The 18,242-nt window shown below is 42.6% G+C and overlaps 1 protein-coding gene across 3 annotated transcripts in view; it reads left to right on the top strand.

The window, feature by feature from the left end:
- Positions 1–18,242, top strand: part of TNS3 (tensin 3) — a 457,447-nt gene that overhangs the window by 161,418 nt on the left and 277,787 nt on the right. For all 3 annotated transcript variants that reach the window (XM_077491841.1, XM_077491842.1, XM_077491843.1), the window contains one exon: positions 4,248–4,308. In XM_077491841.1, the coding sequence (XP_077347967.1) occupies positions 4,248–4,308 (61 nt within the window). The remainder of the gene's footprint in view (positions 1–4,247; positions 4,309–18,242) is intronic.

Genomic DNA, 18,242 nt, shown 5'->3' with positions numbered 1-18,242 from the left:
ATTTGATCCTCTGCTGATTTTGTACATTTGCCCACTGACAAAGAAATGATCAGTCTATAATTTTAATGGTCGGGTTATTTTAACAGTGAGAGACAGAATAACAAAAAAATCCTGAAAAACACATTTCAAAAAAGTTATACAGTAAATTTATTTGCATTTTAATGAGTCAAAATAAATATTTTACCCCTTCACAAAACATAACTTAGTACTTATTGGCAAAACCCTTGAGGTCAGATGTTTCTTGTAGTTGGCCACCAGGTTTTCACAAATCTCACAAGGGATTTTGTCCCACTCCTCTTTGCAGATGCTCTTCAAGTCTTTAAGGTTTCGAGGCTGACGTTTGGTAACTGGAATCTTCAGCTCTCTCCATGTATTTTCTGTGGGATTAAAGCAGAGGTCCGCCCACCCCACGTAACATTTAAAAGTAAACACCTACAAATACTGCAGCTGCTGAGTTTTAATATACAGACACTTACCAACCCAGGGAGCTCAAGATGTCTGCACCCCAGTCGGTGTTCGGGTCGGGTGCAGCTGCCGCCATTGCCAGTATGAGAACCTGGCAGTGGAGCCCTTTGGCTTCACAGTCGGTTCCCTACTGCTCATGCGTGCAGCAGAGGAAGGTGGAGGGGGGCTGAGCTTGGGATTGGCACCGTCTCTGAAAGTTGGGAATGGGCCCTGTCTAAAACAGGTCCCCTTCCCCGCCCTCGCCCCTGAGAGGTGCTAAATGTGGCACTGAAAGGGGGAGAGGAGATGGATAAGCGCAGGTTCAACTTTTGGGTGGAAGTCAGCTTTAAGGTCTGGAGACTCTAGGACCTTCATGAGCCACTCCATTGTTGCCTTAGCCGTGTGTTTTGGGTCATTGTCATGCTGGAATATCCATCCACAACACATTTTCGATGCCCTGGCTGAGGGAAGGCGGTTCTCACCCAAGATTTGACAAGGTATGGCCCCGACCATTGTCCCTTTGATGCAATTAAGTTGTCCTGCCCCCAGAAAAACACCTCCATGTTTGACGGTGTGTGGAAGGTGTTCTTGGGGCTCACAGGCAGTATTCCTCCTCCTCCCAACATGGCGAGTTAAGTTGATGCCTAAGAGCTCAATATTGGTCTCATCTGACCGCAACACTTTTACCCAGTTCAGCAGGTTTTCAGTCCTCCACGGCGTTGTGTGTTTGTTTTTTGGTGACTATGGTCCCATCTGCCTTGAAATCATTGACAAGATTCGCCGTGTAGTTCTGGGTTGATTCATAACCGCTCTCGTAATCATTGAAACTCCATGAGGTGAAATCTTGCATGGAGCCCCAGACCGAGAGACAGTTATTTCTTTATCATACTTCACGGGACACAGAGCCACAGTAATAACTGTATGGGTTATATGGCACCACCTTCAAGTGATGGACACAGGCACACCCCAAACAGTAAGATCAATTCTCCATATAACCCCTCCACTTAACTGGTGTACCTCAGTTTTCTCGCCAGTGTCTTGGGTGTTGGTCACGAGTAAAGATGTGCTGTGCTGTGCTGAGGTTCGCTGGAATATTCCTTATTGGGGCAAGCCATGCAACCGGATCCATTCAAAGTGTCTTTTCCAGGCCGAATTGAATGGTAAGTGCCCTTATAAAAAAACAACAAAAAACAAAAACGGCTGGACCTCCGCTTTAAGTATAAACATTGTAACAATTTGTCAATTGAATAGACTTTGTGAAAAAAGTTTAACCACTTAAAGACTGAACCTTTTTCTGACATTTGTTGGTTTCAAGTTAAAATCATTTTTTTTTTTTGCTAGAAAATTATATATATATATTTTAGTAGACACCCTAGAGAATAAAATGGTGATTGTTGCAATATTTTATGTCGCACTGTATTTGCGCAGCGATCTTTCAAATGCAATTCTTTTTGAAAAAATTACTTTAAGGAATTATAAAAACAAAAAAAATAACCAGTAAAGTAGCTCTTTTTTTTTTTTTTATAATGTGAAAGATTTTACGTTGCGAGAATCATGTGATCTTTTTATTCTAAGCAAAAAAATTGTGATTCTCATTTTGGCCAGAATCATGCAGCTCTATTTTAGTAGACACCCTAGAGAATAAAATGGTGATTGTTGCAATATTTTATGTCGCACTGTATTTGCGCAGCGATCTTTCAAATGCAATTCTTTTTGAAAAAATTACTTTAAGGAATTATAAAAACAAAAAAAATAACCAGTAAAGTAGCTCTTTTTTTTTTTTTATAATGTGAAAGATTTTACGTTGCGAGAATCATGTGATCTTTTTATTCTAAGCAAAAAAATTGTGATTCTCATTTTGGCCAGAATCATGCAGCTCTACTCAGTTCACATAAAAAAATCTTTTTCTCGAGCCAGAAATCTTGCTGATTGATAGGGGTTCAAATACTTATTTCACTCCTTAAAATGCAAATCAATTTATTATTTTTGAAATGCGTTTTTCTGGATATATTTGTTATTCAGTCTCTCACTGTTAAAAATAACCCTACCATTAAAATTATAGACTGATAATTTCTTCGGTTTGCAAACGTACAAAAACAGCAGGTCAAATACTTTTTTCCCTCAATGTATGTGGCTTGTCTGTACTGTCTGGCCTGACTATGTCTTGCTTTGAGAAGCTCCAGTAGTTATGTTTGGGCTGGGTGGCAGAGGCCATATTAAAGGATCACTAAAGGCAAATTATTATTTTTTTTAAAAAACATGTTATACTTACCTCCACTGTGCAGCTCGTTTTTCACAGAGTGGCCCTGAACCTGGTCTTCTGGGGGTTCTTGGCAGCTGTCTCTGCTCCCCCTGCAAGGACTTCACAACTTCATGCGAGCTTCCTCGCATAGTGTGGAGTGTTTGCGGGCGCGCTCCTGTGATACTCGGCCCCCGGCGCGGCGCGTCATTGGATGTAATTGACAGCAGCGCGAGCCAATGGCTGCGCTGCTTTCAATCCATCCACTCTAGCCAATCAACGGGCAGGGTGAGCGGCGAAGAGGATGTCGGGGGCGAGCGTGGGACTTTCGAGGGGTCAGGTAAGTAAAACAGTGGGGCTGGGGGGCCGGTATTGTCAGATGTTTTTTCACCTTAATGCATAGAATGCATTAAGGTGAAAAAAGTTTACCTTTACAACCCCTTTACGTATGGTAAATGTGTGGGTGCTGCCTGATGACATCACACCCTCCACTCTCCTGACAGGAAGGTTTTATATAATGAAGAGGACCCAGCACTGCTTAGGCTTGCAGTCCATGAGGGATCCAAGATTTGGGGAGTATATTTGTCTGCCTACTTCCATGATTTTGGCATTACCTAACGTCTCACAAATCCCTGTGTGACCCAAGACTACTAAAACCTTTCCAGTATGAATGGTATTTCCAGGCCTCGCCTACGAGGGCTGGAAAACTTCTGTTATGCTTTTGGGGTTTGAAGCATACTTTTTGTTTTTGACTGGAGATAGCCATGTTTGTAAGAAAACGCCAGCATGACTAAATGTGAAGTGAGAAGCCACAACAGGGAGATTTTTTTTTTAAAGGATTAGAGCCACAACCCTTCATGGTTCTGATGACAGCACCAAAAGGCTTAAGTATGAAGACACTACCTGTAGATTGGTGTCTGTCTTACTATAAAATTGGAGCTGCAACCCTCAGATATAGGTGGGTAAAAGTTGATCAAATCCAAGGAGGCAGAAATGTGAACATTTGGCAGCACCATTAGTTTTTATTTTGGAGTAAGCAGCACCTGCAGTAAGAGAGACAAGTGTTTGGTCCCTTTTTAAAGATGAGCTTGGGCATCCACAGAACTCCTCTCTAACCTGAACTCTGAACTTTTTTTTGCTCCAGAGAGCTGTGGGACGGGTCATTCCCAACCTGCAGGGTGGGGAATGATCTGGCCCCAAGCTTATTGAGGTACAACAAAAAACAGACATCCAAGTTCAGGTTAGAGATGAGTTTGAAGGACACCCAAACTCATCTTTGGCCATTTCCTTGTAAACCAAAGCTGAAATAAAACAAATTTAAAATATGTGTGTGTTATAAATGTAGGTAGAGTGTTCCAGCTAATCTGTGGTGAAGGGGAGCTCCTAGAGAATTGCAGATAAGAAAAGTTATATTTGCAAACATACCTGATTTTTCTAGGTATATAACAGGTGCTAGAGTGTTATTATTATAGTATTAGTGCACTGATTGTTTTAAAATATGCATTATGCTACAACACTTTTGAAACCACCATAAAAATATTTTTGTTTTGCTGTTGTCTTACAGTATGTCAGCCGTTTATAAAGGTTTTCCAAGCAATGCAGCACATTTACACATCTGGAATTTAGTAAGTATAAATTTGCACACATGATTTTTAGTAGTAGTAACTAAGATTAATGATATATTAGTAGTAATATATATCTCTTTGCTCCTGGCTATTTTAGTGACATTAATTTTCTTTCTACTTCCATTGGCAGACATGTATATATATTTATTTTTTTATAAGTTCTTCCTTGCGACCTTGACAACTATATCCAGGTTGTAGATGGTGTTTCACAGAATCCTCACCCCCTGCTTATGAAAGTGGGTTGCTACCATGTTCCTACATGTCCATGCATGTCTGCATGGAATGGAGAGTTAAATTTCAGAGATTGTTCTTGGCATCCCCAGCAATGCCCTCACGTTTCCCTTTTGTAAGGTATTTTTAACTGGATATTGGGTGTATTGCGATTATCAGAACAACTGGACTAGTCATGTGAATATAGTAATAGCAAAATGTCCAACATAACACTAGAGCATGTACTGTACAATCCACAATGTTGTCTGCCAAAATCTTTGTAGTTCATATAGTTGACCCTGTTTGTGTGTTTTTGAGAAACACAAATATCCTCATGGACTTTTAATTGTAGGACAAATTGCTCATTATTTTTTACTATTTTCTATTTCAAACTAGTAATACAGTTGTGCTCAAAAGTTTGCATACCCTGGCAGAAATTGTGACATTTTGGCAAGGATATTGAAAATATGACTAATCATGTCAAAAAACTTTTATTGAAGGATTGTGGTCATATGAAGCCATTTATTATCACAGATTTGCATAGCTCCTTTTTAAATCATAATGATAACAGAAATCGCCCCCAAATGGCCTTGATCAATAGTTTAGATACCCTGGAATGTTTGGCCTTGGTACAGAAACTGACACGCACAAAAGGACTTCAACTGCCTTTATGATCTCGATAAATTAAGATTTTCTGGGACCCGCTGGGGCCACCAGAATCACCTCCTGTTCCTGCTTAATCCTGAGGAGAAGGTGCGGAAGTAGCAGAGCTGGAGGAAATGCATAGATCAGTGAGAACTGATCCCCTGGGAAATAAATGCATCTGTTCCACTTGCTAGCGGACCCCTTGTTTGACACAAAGTTGTCGACCTTATTAATGAATCTGGACGCGACTAGGTCCATGTCCAGAGTACCCCATCTGACATATTGCTAGGAAGATGTCGAGGTGAAGAGATCATTCTTCCGGTAATAATTGTTGGCGTCTCAAGTAGTACGCCTGAAATCTTAAAATTGCAGATAGGCAAGGAGTATTGTGTTCTGCCAAAGCTAGAACATTATTCACCTCTTTTTGAGCTGCACGACTTCTCGTGCCTCCCCTGGTGATCGATGTAAGCCACCGCCGTGGCTCTGTCAGACTGAATCCTGTCAGGACAGTCCTGTAATCTGACCATCAAGATTCTATGGCCAGATGTACTGCCTGAAACTTCCAACAAAGTTGATAGGCAAGGTCCTCTGACCTGGACAATCTCCCCTGGACAGAATCTTCTTTCAGAGCTGCTCCCCAGACTAGAAGGCTGGCATCTGTTGTTAACACTTTGCAGGATAAAGATTTTCCCTCCTGCTGGATAAACACCAATTTAGGCTCTGTTGGGAGCCAAGCGCATTGGAAACAAACAAGGCCTGAATCCTCTTTATTCCAGACCAACAGGATGGTGTTTTAAAACAGTCTTTGAATAAAACTGCACGTAAGGGACGGCCTTGAAGGAGGCCACCATTTCCCCTAAAAATCTCCTGCAGCCAAAATGAAGGAATTTTCCTTTCCTGATGAGTTGAATTAGTCTTACAATGGAACTGATTCACGTCTGGGGTAAGAATTCCTTCTTCTGTCTGGTATCTATAATCAGCCCCCAAGTAACCACCTTGATGGTTTTAAGGAGAATCTTCCTAGGCTGAGAATCCAACACAGAGATTTCAGCTATCTGCAGCTGAGATCAGACTCTGGTTTTAGACCTGAGACTGAATGATCTTTTCAAAGTAGATCTAATAGGCTAGGACTGCTATGCCTTGAGCCTTTAACCTGGCTAAAGGAGGTGCCAGAATCTTTCAGAACACTTGTAGTGCTGTGGCTAAGCCGAATGGCAGTGCCACGATTGATAAAAATAATTTTATATTTCAAACCGCAGAGATTTCTGGTAAGCGGGAAACTCTGGCACACAGAGATATGCAGCTCCCCTCCTTGCAGAAATCACAGAAATCACTCTGCTCTTAACATTGTTCCTGCCAGACTTTGAGAATCGCTGGACCTGTGCTCCTTCATGAGAAGGCCTTAGTATTCTGCTTCCTGGGCTTTCTGCCCCAAGATCCTGGTGCTGCCCCTGTCGAGACCGCCTAAAGGCAGATGCCCCAGGCTTTGGGAGAGGCTGCATGATTAAAGGATTAAAGGAGAACTGTTTGAAACTCCTTTATTGGTAAAGAGAGCTTTACCCCTTTTGGATGTACTTATCCACTCTAAATTGCAGCCAGAACTGCAAGAGACATCTTGTCTTTAAAAGGAAAATCCTACCTTAAAGGGGTTATAAAGTAAAATTCTTTTTTTTTTTTTTTTTTTTTTTTTTTTTTAAATAAACATATTATACTTGCCTCCACTGTGCAGCTCGTTTTGCACAGAGTGGTCCGAACCTGCTCTTCAGGGGTCCCTTGGCGGCTGTCTCGGCTTCCTCCCGCAGGTACTTCTCACGTTAATGCGAGCTCCCTCGCATGGTGAGAAGCACCTGCGGGCACGCTCCCATGATACAGCCGGCGGCTATAGCCGCTCGCTGTATCACACGGCTTCACCCCCCCGCTCCGCGTCAGTGGATGCGATTGACAGCAGCGCGAGGCAATGGCTGCGCTGCTTTCCATCCACTCCAGCCAATCAGCGGCCAGGCTGAATGGTGAAGAGGATGGTGGGGGCGAGCGCGGGATTTTCGAGGGGTGAGGTAAGTAAAACGGGGGGGGCTGGGGGCGCGGGCAGTGTCAGATGTTTTTTCACCTTAATGCATAGAATGCCTTAAGGTGAAAAAACATTTACTTTTACAACCCCTTTAACTTGCTGGATCCTTTAACATCAGTGCATTATCCACTGGACATGTGAGACTCACTGAGGTGATTGCAGCATTAATAGCTGGAACCTCTCATTTCTTTCATAGAAATGTTCCCATTCAGAATATATAAGTTATACATGAATAGGAAAAAAACATCCCCAGGTGGGGGAGGTTCAAATGAACCCTATTAGAGGCAGATACCTCAAGAGCCTGTGGCAGGCAACAAAACAGTTAATTAAGGGAGTAGACAAACACCTGACTTGTGTTAGGATCCTCTGAAGAGGAAAAATAAGTATCTTCCAATATTTTGGAAGATCTACCTGATCCCCAACCTCTTGTACCTCAACAAAAGGGCCCAGAGGACTATATGGGAATCTGCTATGTTTAGTCCTACTATGAAGAGACGACATAGCAATAATCTTTTAAATGGTAGAAAAAAAACCTGTTTGTATGAAATACACAGGGACAGAAGTGTTTTACTCTTGACGGCTTCATCTGACTGGCCGTATTTTTCTTTTTACCTCTCGGGGAGGAAGACATTATTTTGGAAGGGTTTTTAGTTTGTTGTATACCATTAGCCCCTTAGAACCCTTAGAGGGGTCCCTGGTCCTTTTGTCACTCAACTTACAGTACAAAGCAGAGGCACTACCAGCAAAAGAATGTTTCGCTTGCTAGGCTATAGTACAGTACAATAACTGTTATTAGTCCTAGCTATACAGTACAATGTTGCCAAAAGGAAAATGCCTGTGTACCAAACCTGACCAGCAACCACTCTGCTCTGTCCCTCCACTGCCAGGCAGTAGCTTCTCTTGCAGAGCTCTAACTACTTCCTACACATGTGGCCCCTGTCTGACGCCGTTTAGCCACGCCCCCGCGTGAAAACGCCCCCTTCCTGTTTCAAACAGGGAAGCAAATCTCCTGCTTGAGCATCGGCATCATGGTGGGGGGGTGTTAAAATCCTCCGCTCGGCAAGCGGCCGCGACTTGCCCAAAAACAATTTTTATTTTTTTTTTAAAAAAGAAAGAGGCGGCTGGCATTCAAATAGATCAAAATTGCCAATCTGGGGGCCCAGGAAGTGATCAGACCCCCCTTCATACCTAAGGGTCTGAGCTGGCTTGAAAGGAGAGGAGAGTGGAACTTCTGCTGTTTCCAGCGTCAGAATGGTTAGTGCTCAATACAGCCTCCAGTGGTGATACATAGACATGACTTGACAACATAAATACATGGAAGGAGATATTCCTTGCAGAGAATCTCCCCTACCTTTCCATCCCCTACCTTTTATCAGAGATAAAAAACCCAATCTTCGACCTTCACTGTAGGCTCCGAGACCTTGAAAGGAAACCTTCAGGAACAGGAGTACACTCAGGTAATCCCGCAATCCTGGACCTGCGAGAAGGCCCTGCCAGTAAACCTTTATTGGCCTCACTAGCAAAAGGTACTGGATCCCAGGGCCCAGCTTAAAAGCATTCACAAGCAAAACCTTTTGTCTTCGGATGACGGGGCCCGGGTACCCTTCATTTAGTCCATTACGGAGACATCAGAATGGATCGGGTCAGGATGGCTGGCTCTCTTCAAAGATTACTGCCCGTTGAGTGCAGTACACACATCCTTACATGTGCCCAACACCTTAGACACTGGCGAAAAAACTTGAGGACTCCCAGTAATGGAAGGAGTTATATGGGGGAAGTTCATGCCTTAAGGGGCATGCCAGTGTCCCGCACCTGGTATGCCGATATAACCCACATAGTTATTACTATGGCTCTGTGTCCCCTGATGTAAGAAAATAAAGTTTAATTTCCCACATCTGTGGCTTTTTAAATTACAATTAGTGTCTGTTTATACATAGTCAATAAGTTTGTTAGCTCTCACATGGATGTACTGTTCAAGATAAATACTAATCCATAGGGAGCAGAAAAGAACTGTCAAAAGACCTGTGTAACAGGGCAATGGAACTTTATAAAGATGGAAAAGGATATAAAAAAGATATCCAAAGCCTTGAATATGGCAGTCAGTACTGTTGTCACCCTAGGCTTATTTCTGGACTACAAACTTCTCCCTCCTCATCTCGATCACATGGGAGGGAGGTGTTCTGTAATTCTTAATAGATAGCGGGTAACATTGTTTGATATTTCTGTTCAGTGCACAAGAAGTTCCAAGGACACTGTTTTTGACAGGATCAGTGGGTATGTTTCCATACTTGCAAAATGTGTATATAGACTAAAAAATAAAATGAAAGCTGTTACAGCGTCCAAGGGTTTGTAAGTTGCAATATGTTTTTGTTCTTGGGTACCTGGCTAATATGAACATGTACTGTATTGTCTTGTGCCTAGTGCTGCTGCACAGACAAGTAGAGCATGTTAGAATTTCGGTGCAGTGTATCAAACTTAACTTTGTTAAATTATTAGGCACAGGACCTACTTACATCTTTGTGTTTATTTTTATTAAATTTTTAATTTTATTTTTTTATCCAAAAAAATAACTTTTATTGGTTACATACAGCCCAGAAGAACATATTCATCCACATTGTAAATGGGAAAGTTTCACCCACGGTTTTTATTTTTATTTTTTTGCAGCAAAATTTCACACATTATTTAATGTATAAGTCTTTTATTAAATGACTAAAGGTCACATATTAAACATTAAAATATGAGCTCTGGTCATGTGGCATTGTACATATGCCAGAATGCAGCATTGCAAACATACATTTGTACAGCATTACAGCTAATAATTTCTATATAAAAAAAACAGACACATTTCGTCATGGAAATGGCGCGAGTACAAAGAAGGGCAACAAAGCTAATAAACGTAAAGTACAGTGTAGCGCTTAGAAGATTAAAAAAACACACAATGAAACCAAAGTTCATATATATAGTTGGTATGTTTCAAATTCCAATTAAGGAAGAATCCTTATGCATCAGTCCAAAGAAGAAAAAGAGGGATCATCACCAGCACCCGACAATACTGACTCTTACCGTCAGTGCATATAAAACATGCACATAAGGCCATGATCCTATTGTCGGGTGCTGGTGATGGTCCCTCTTTTCTCTTCTTTGGACTGATGCATAAGGATTCTTCCTTAAATCGGAGCTCCACCCTAAAGTGGAACTTCCGCTCATTGGAACCCTCCCCCCCTCCGGCGTCACAATTGGCACCTTTCGGGGGGGGGGGGGGTGCAGGTACCTGTACAGTACAGGTACCTGCACCCACTTCCAGCGTAGATTCTGCAGAAGCTACGCCCCTTTCCACAGAATCTACGCCCCTTTCCGAAGGTCCCCCGCTGTCTCCTGGGAAACACACGGATCCCAGAGACAGCGGGGACCATCCTTATTGCACAGCTTGACTTGCGCAGTAGGAAACCGGCAAATGAAGCCGCAAGGCTCCGCTTCCTGATTCCCATACCCAAGATGGCGGCGGCAGCACCCGAGAGACGATCGAGAGATCGGCTTCGGGTGCCGACATCGCGGCCGCACTGAGCGGGTAAGTGTCATTATTTTAAAAGTCAGCAGCTGCAGTATTTGTAGCTGCTGGCTTTTAAAAAAAATAAAATAAAAACGGCGGACTCCCGCTTTAATTGGAATTTGAAACATACCAACTAAATATATGAACTTTGGTTTCATTGTGTGTTTTTTCCAAGTGCTACACTGTACTTTCCATTAATTTTTTATTGTGTCCAGCAATACTGTGTCAGCTGCTGTGGTTTTATTTTTTTATTTATTTGGCTTATAGCGCAACAGATTTCGTTTTTCAAAGCTAATAAAGGGTCTGGAGTATATTGGTTATGAGGAAAGGTTGCGCGCACTGAACTTATTCTCTCTGTAGAAGAGACCCTCGAGAGGGGTTATGATTTAAATTTACAAATACCGTACCGGTGATCCCACAATAGGATACAACTTTTTTGCGGAACGGAGTTTAACAAGACTTGTGGCCACTCATTAAAAATAGAAGAAAAAGGTTTAACCTTAAGCTACGTAGAGGGTTCTTTACTGTAAGAGCGGCAAGGATGTGGAATTCACTTCCACAGGCGGTGGTCTCATCAGGGACAGTTTCAGGAAACTATTAGATAAGCACCTTAAACGACCACAGCATACAGGGATATACAAGTTAATACTGACATATAATCACACACACATAGGTTGGACTTGTCTTTTTTTGACCTCACCTACTATGTAACTATGATTGGTCATGGTCTTCATCTGGAGGATAGTTTGCTCTAAAATGCATCAAATTTTAATTTTCAAAAACAACTTTCAATATGCACCAATTACATGTACATCAACATTATTATATTTGGCACTGAAAGCTGGATTGAATAGCCTCAGAGCCAATAGTCTAAAATCAGTTGAATGATGCGGCGGACCACACGGCCACCTGCACCCTCCAGATTGAAGAACCCAGTCCAGAAGGCTTGCAAGAAGCCATGTTTTATGACCTCCCATAAGGGCTTCAGCAACAATTTTCCCAGCTGTTGACAATATGTCAAGGAGAAGTATAAATTAGTATAATACATTGAAATTCCTTCTTTTTTTTTTTTTTTTTTTTTCGCCACATCAGTAATTTTTTGCCAGAGACTAAATTCAGCTTGCCGCTCATTAATGTCTCGTTCATAATTTCACATCATCGTGGCTTATTTAATTACATAAATTTTCGCTAAAAATTCCTTGTGATCACATAAAAATTTCATATTCTTTAGTAAAATACAAACAGGTAAAGTAGATGAACTTTCTCATAGTGTATGCCATAGCTATACTTATTTCCCTGGCATCCCCTAGCTAAATTTAAATTTTTCTCCCCCACCTCCTCCCCCCCCTCCATCCCCGCAAGATCCCCACATACACATGATTACAATATGATCTCCTCACTCCTCTCTCCAGTTCTGTACCAGTAGCGTTCGCGAGTTAACTAACAGGTTCCTGGAGAGGCCAGCAGGGAGGAAAGAACAGAAGTATGAAAATAACAAAGAAAGAAAAGAAAAAAAAAAGAAAAAAAAGGAACACCGTACGTTCATAGGGAAAGTCAATTTTCCGTGAAAAAGCTGCAGCCAGTCCACCTTTAGTAGAATACCCAACTTCCCCAGACTAGACCCCCATAAGCTCCTAAACTACTTGTTGTTGCCCTGTCTAGTGAAAAAGACCCTTTCATTGGCAATTGTCGTTTTTATGTTTGCCGTCCAAGTTTCAACTGATGGGCCTAGATGTGAATGCCATTGTTGAGCAATTAATTTCCTTGCTTGGAAGAGACATCTAATCACTGGTGTTTTAGTAACGTTGGGAATTGTAAAATCCTCAGGAATAGTCAAAAGACAGGTCCTGACTGTTGCTTTCAGTGTTAAATTAAAGACTCTGTTAATCTGGTCTATAACCTGCGTCCAATACCTAAATAACTTCGGGCACCTCCAGAACATATGGATAAAATCACCAGTCATACCACATCTAGGGCAGTGGTCGTTGTTTCTCCATCCTAGTTTGAACATTTTCTTAGGGGTATGATACACCCGATAGAAAAAAAAAAAGGTGGGAAGCTTTCTGGGAAGGGGAGATCGAGACTCTGGTGTCATAGTCAATTATCTGATCCCATTCGGAATTAGACAGAGGGCCTACATCGTTCTCCCATTTTTTCCTACTTTTAAGCAAGGCTTCATGATCAAACGTTTTATCCCCTAATCTAGCATACATATAAGAAATCAGTCCCTTGAGCGTGTCCTGGGACATGATCTGTGACAACACATGCATCTGAATCCATTGAACCTTTTGAGGTCCAAATTGTGACTGGACTGCATGCCTAACCTGGAGATATTTATAAAAGGCACGGTTCGACAATGAGAACTCCAATTTTAAGCTATTGAATGATTTAATTTCTGAACCCTGGAATATTTGAATTAGCTGGTTTATGCCTTGGTTCGCCCATTCCCTACATCTTTCGCTATTTCGGCCAGGTTTCTATTATTCCATAAAGGGGCCAATATGGCTACCCCCTGGTATCCTAGTATAGCCTTGACTGTTTTCCAGAGTTTAACAGTCTGGTTGATTGTCAGGCAACTTATACCGAACGAGTTTGCCTCAAGGGCCTCAATAAGTGCATTGTGGGGGCATCCTAGCATTAATAGGCTATGACGTGGCGAGCCCTCGCTTGATATTCCTGCTCCTGCTAGATGCTGCATCTGTGCCGCCAAATAATAAAGCCTAGGATGTGGAACCGCCATCCCCCCATTCTCCAACGGTAGCTGCAACGTCCGTAGACTAATCCTAGGCGGCCCCTTTTTCCATATAAAATCTCTAAACGGAGATTCTATTTTCTTAAACCACCGCGAGCCAATCCATACCGGCGAGTTATGGAGAAAATATAAAATTTGGGGGAGCCAAACCATCTTAACCAAGTTACAGCGTCCCGCCATCGATATGGGGAGGCGGCTCCAAATATCTGCCTTTTCTTTAAGTTTCAACAAAAGAGGGGCTAAGTTATCTTCCAGATACCCATTTACATCCCTTGCCATCCAAACCCCCAAGTACTTAAATTTCTCTACCACCTTCAAGTTAAAAGTATCTTGTGTTGCATTGATGGCCCCCATATCTATCGGGAGTAGTGCCGATTTATCCCAATTGATAGTCAATCCAGATACTTGGCCAAATTTCCTAATCATTTTCATAGCCACTTTCAGCGAAGCTTGAGCCTCTCCCAAAAAAAGCAAAATATCGTCGGCAAATAATGCGATCTTTTCCTCCATCTGACCTCTCCTAAATCCCTGAATGTCTGGATTAGCCCTAATAGCTATGGCCAATGGCTCCATTGCCAGGACAAAAAGCAATAGGCAAAGGGGACAGCCCTGCCTTGTTCCTCGTTCCAGTTGAAACGCATCAGAGTACTCGTTATTCATTTTTATTTTTGCGCTTGGATTAGTATAGAGCATTTTTACCCATTTAATAAAAGTTGGACCAAACCCAAATCTAGTAAGTACTTCAAACAAATATTCCCACTCAAGACAATCAAAAGCCTTGGCTGCGTCCAAAGCTAGTATTGCCCTGGGGCCTCCATCGTCTACCGGAATCTGGACATTCAACTGGGCTCTACGTATATTAATGCTGGTAGACCTGTTCGGGATAAATCCCGACTGGTCAGGATGGATGAGCGTGTGAATAAACTTTTTTAAACGTGTTGCCAATATTTTCGCTAGAATCTTTATGTCAGTGCAAAGCAGCGAAATTGGACGATACGAAGCAGGATCCATAGGGTCTTTCCCCTCCTTGGGGAAGAACCACTATATTAGCTTCCAGCATTGAGGGAGGCAGCGCCCCCACCTCCAAAGCCTGGGTCAATGCCTCCAGCAACTCTGGCAGCAGGACCTCGCCATATTTCTTATAAACCTCGATAGGAAACCCATCAGGTCCTGGTGATTTAAGATTGGGCATCTCCGCCACCGTTTTACGAAGTTCATCAATTGTTATTGGGGCCTCCATTGCCATAAAATCTTCTACTGATAATGTTGGTATACTTATAATTCCTAAAAATTTAACCGCCGTTCTCCCCTCTCCCCCCCTCTGAGATTTATATAGAGAACGATAATAATGGTGAAATATATTTTTAATCATAATAGGATCAGAGGTATTCTCCCCCTGTGGAGTCCTGACCGTTGGTACCGTTGAAGGGGCAGTATTTGTTTTAACCAATAGAGACAATAAGCGACCCACTTTTTCACCCTCCCCGAAATTCACCTGTCTCTGAAGTATACATCTATTATCTATCTTTCTCCTGATAGTCATCGTATAGTCTTGCTGCTTTTCTATCCATACCTTCTGAGTAAATGGGGTTGGGCTGATAATATACTGCTGTTCTGCCCCTAGTACTGCTTTCCTGGCCTGCTCTTTCTGGTTCCTCATCTTAGCTTTATTTCCAGCAATTTGCTGGATAAAGAGTCCCCTTAGAAAAGCTTTTAGTGAGTCCCAAATTGCTCCCGCCGATGCAGTACCCGCATTAATACACGTAAAGTATTTCAGTTCGATTATTAAACGCTCTGGATTGTCCAGCATCTCTAACCATGAAGGATCAATTTTCCATTGCCCGGGGTATTGCTTATTCCCCACAATAAGCGTCAATGTTAAAGGGGAATGGTCTGAAATCCCCCTTGGGCCATATTGTACTGCCTCCACCAAAGCCAAAGCTTGGCTTCTCACCAAGGCCATATCTAATCTAGATAAAGTAAGAAAAGACGTTGAAAAACAGGAATATTGTCGCTCCAACGGGTACGCCACGAGTCGCATAATCCCACTTCCTGCAGAAAGCGAGACAATCTCGTCTTGTTCCCTGCCGTTGTTGAAACTACCGTTGGGAATCTATCTAAGGATTTATTCAAGACTTCATTAAAGTCCCCCACTGCTATTACAGGGATATCCGATTTATCTATTGTAAATAATATTAGCTCGTGTAAAATCTCCAATTTTAATGGAGGTGGAACATATATATTTGCTATCACATATGGGTTATTTTCAATACAGCAATGTAAAAAAATATAACGACCCTTTGCGTCTATACGACTGTTATAGCAAGAAAACAAAACCTCCCTATCGATCAAAATGCTCACCCCTCTTGCATATGAAGAAAACACCGAATGAAATTGGGTTTGAAATTTCCGGCCACGCAGGAGCGGGACCGTCTCAGCGGTTAGATGTGTCTCCTGTAAGCAAAGCAATCCGGGCCCTAGGCCCTCTAGTGCTGATAGCACCACAGCTCTCTTGGTCGGATCTCCCAAACCCCGGACATTCCATGACATTACCTTAATTCTTTTTGACTGCATCGCGTACTAATAACCTATGTAATGAGCAGGTTGCAACAAAAAACAGAGAAGAAAAGAAAAAAAAGAAATAGAGAATGAAGGAAGAAAAAAGACCTTCTCCTTCCCACATAATTACGTTCGTGTCATTCCCAAATACGTAAGTTTATTATCCCTCCAATTGTGGTACCTCCTCTCACCTCCTCCCAAGAGGGAAATCCTTAATCGTGTGTATGCATATATTTAGTGCTCTATTTCCCATCCTTCCCACCTTACCCCTCCCTTTCCCTAAACTTAGAACCACCCCCCTCCCCACCCTCCCATCTCGCCCTACAGGGCTCCCCCCTAGGGGTTGACCCGTGACCTTCCTACACCTCATCCACCTCTTATTTGCACTATCTCTACTTAGTGCATCAATCAACAACCAAACCCAAAACAAGGGGCACAAATGCACCCCTCTACACTCACCCATACGTATTCTGTTATCCTCAATCCCTCAAAGTACAGCCCCGCCCCCCTCTTTTTTATACATATAGTGAACGTGCGAATAAATATTAATATCACGTACCCTATCTTTACCCCCCTCATCCCCCACACAGCAAATTACAAACAATAAAGTTATTAAATCATGAAAACCAACCCAGTTACATAGGTCTATAACTCTTTTTTTGTTTTCTTCTAACCATTGGATTGCCTCCCTCGGTGTATTAAAAAAAAGCGTCCTACCTAGTGCTATTACCCTCAGTCGAGGTGGATAGAGGAGAGCATAATCTAACTTATACTTGATCATACTACACTTGACTGGAATGAATTCAGCTCTACGTTTCTGGAGATCTGGGGAGAAATCAGGATATAAAGAGACCCTAGCCCCCTCGCATCTGATGTCACCTTTCTCCCTGGCTTCCCGGAGTAGGGACACTTTATCATGGTAGTTAAGCACTTTGATCAGTATGGGCCTAGGATGGTCCCCCATGCTGCGTACCTTAGCTGAAGTTCGATGTGCACGTTCTATTGCGAATAGGGGACTGAGAGCAGTGGCCCCAAAGAGATTCCGAAACCACCCCTCTAGAAAACCTATTAAATTAGCGCCCTCACATTGCTCGGGGAGGCCTAACACCCTAATATTGTTTCTTCGGCTCCTGTTTTCCATCTTGTCCAATTTAGCTGCTTGGCTATCAACCATATTTTTAAGAGATGCGACTTCTTGCTTCACAGGACTCAGCTCGTCCTCAATCACCCCTACACGTTCCTCAAGGTCGGAGGTCCTTAAAATAGTCCTATTTAATTCTTGTCTCATAGATAGTAGTTCCTCTTTAATGGATCTCAGCTGGCTATCAAAGCTAGATATTGAGACTTTACATTCTTTGATCACATTTAGTATGTCCCTAAATGTAGGCTCCCCCTCCAGCGTCTCTGGTGTAGGTGTATTGTTACTGGCTGACGTATCGGCCACTTCTATGTTTGCATTGACCATTACAGTTTTTCCTCCCCCTGATCCCTTAGTACCTCCCGATTTAGAAACCGATGGGGTGAGGGTTAATCGCAGAATAACCTTGGCTTTTTCTGTCTCCAGACGAGTTTTTCGAATCTTTATTCTGTAGAATATTCTGTTGGCCACTTGTCTTAGGGGGTGAGGCAAGGCCCGAGTGTGCGTATCGTTCTAATTTTGCAGCCGCAGTCGAAGCCATATGATTGGCTTTATCCCTAGCCGAGCGAGTAATCTGAGACCCCTCCGAAGGAGGCTGCTCTTCAGGAAATCTCTTCCTGGACATAATTAGCTTTGAATAAGGACCAGGGTTTTTACCGCTAGGGCTTCAGCAGACCACCGTATCGTTCCCACCCAAAATTTCCGGGGGTAACCTACTCCTAGGAGGATAGAGGCAAAAAGTAACAAGCTGAGGGATATCTCCCCAAGCTAAACACTTCTTGGCACTATTTGATCGCAGTGTGAACAGAATATAAGCGCCTATATAGGACGCCCCGTATGTAATCCAAACTTGAGTTTTAGCGAGCAAAACGGGGGAATAGCAATACGGAGGTACAACACTACAAGCAAATGTACAGGGGAGTAAACATTTCATAAGGAATAGATAAATCATCTCCCGACACTTTAACCCCTGACATGGTATCTCAAACAGCAGAAAAGAATGTTTGCGATC

This window comes from Lithobates pipiens, unplaced genomic scaffold, assembly GCF_037356315.1.
Source record: "Lithobates pipiens isolate NorthernLeopardFrog02 unplaced genomic scaffold, aLitPip1_a1.2 Scaffold_19, whole genome shotgun sequence".
Lineage (NCBI taxonomy): Eukaryota > Metazoa > Chordata > Amphibia > Anura > Ranidae > Lithobates > Lithobates pipiens.
The sequence above is the reverse complement of the archived record's forward strand: the minus strand, read 5'-3'. Positions and strand labels throughout refer to the sequence as shown.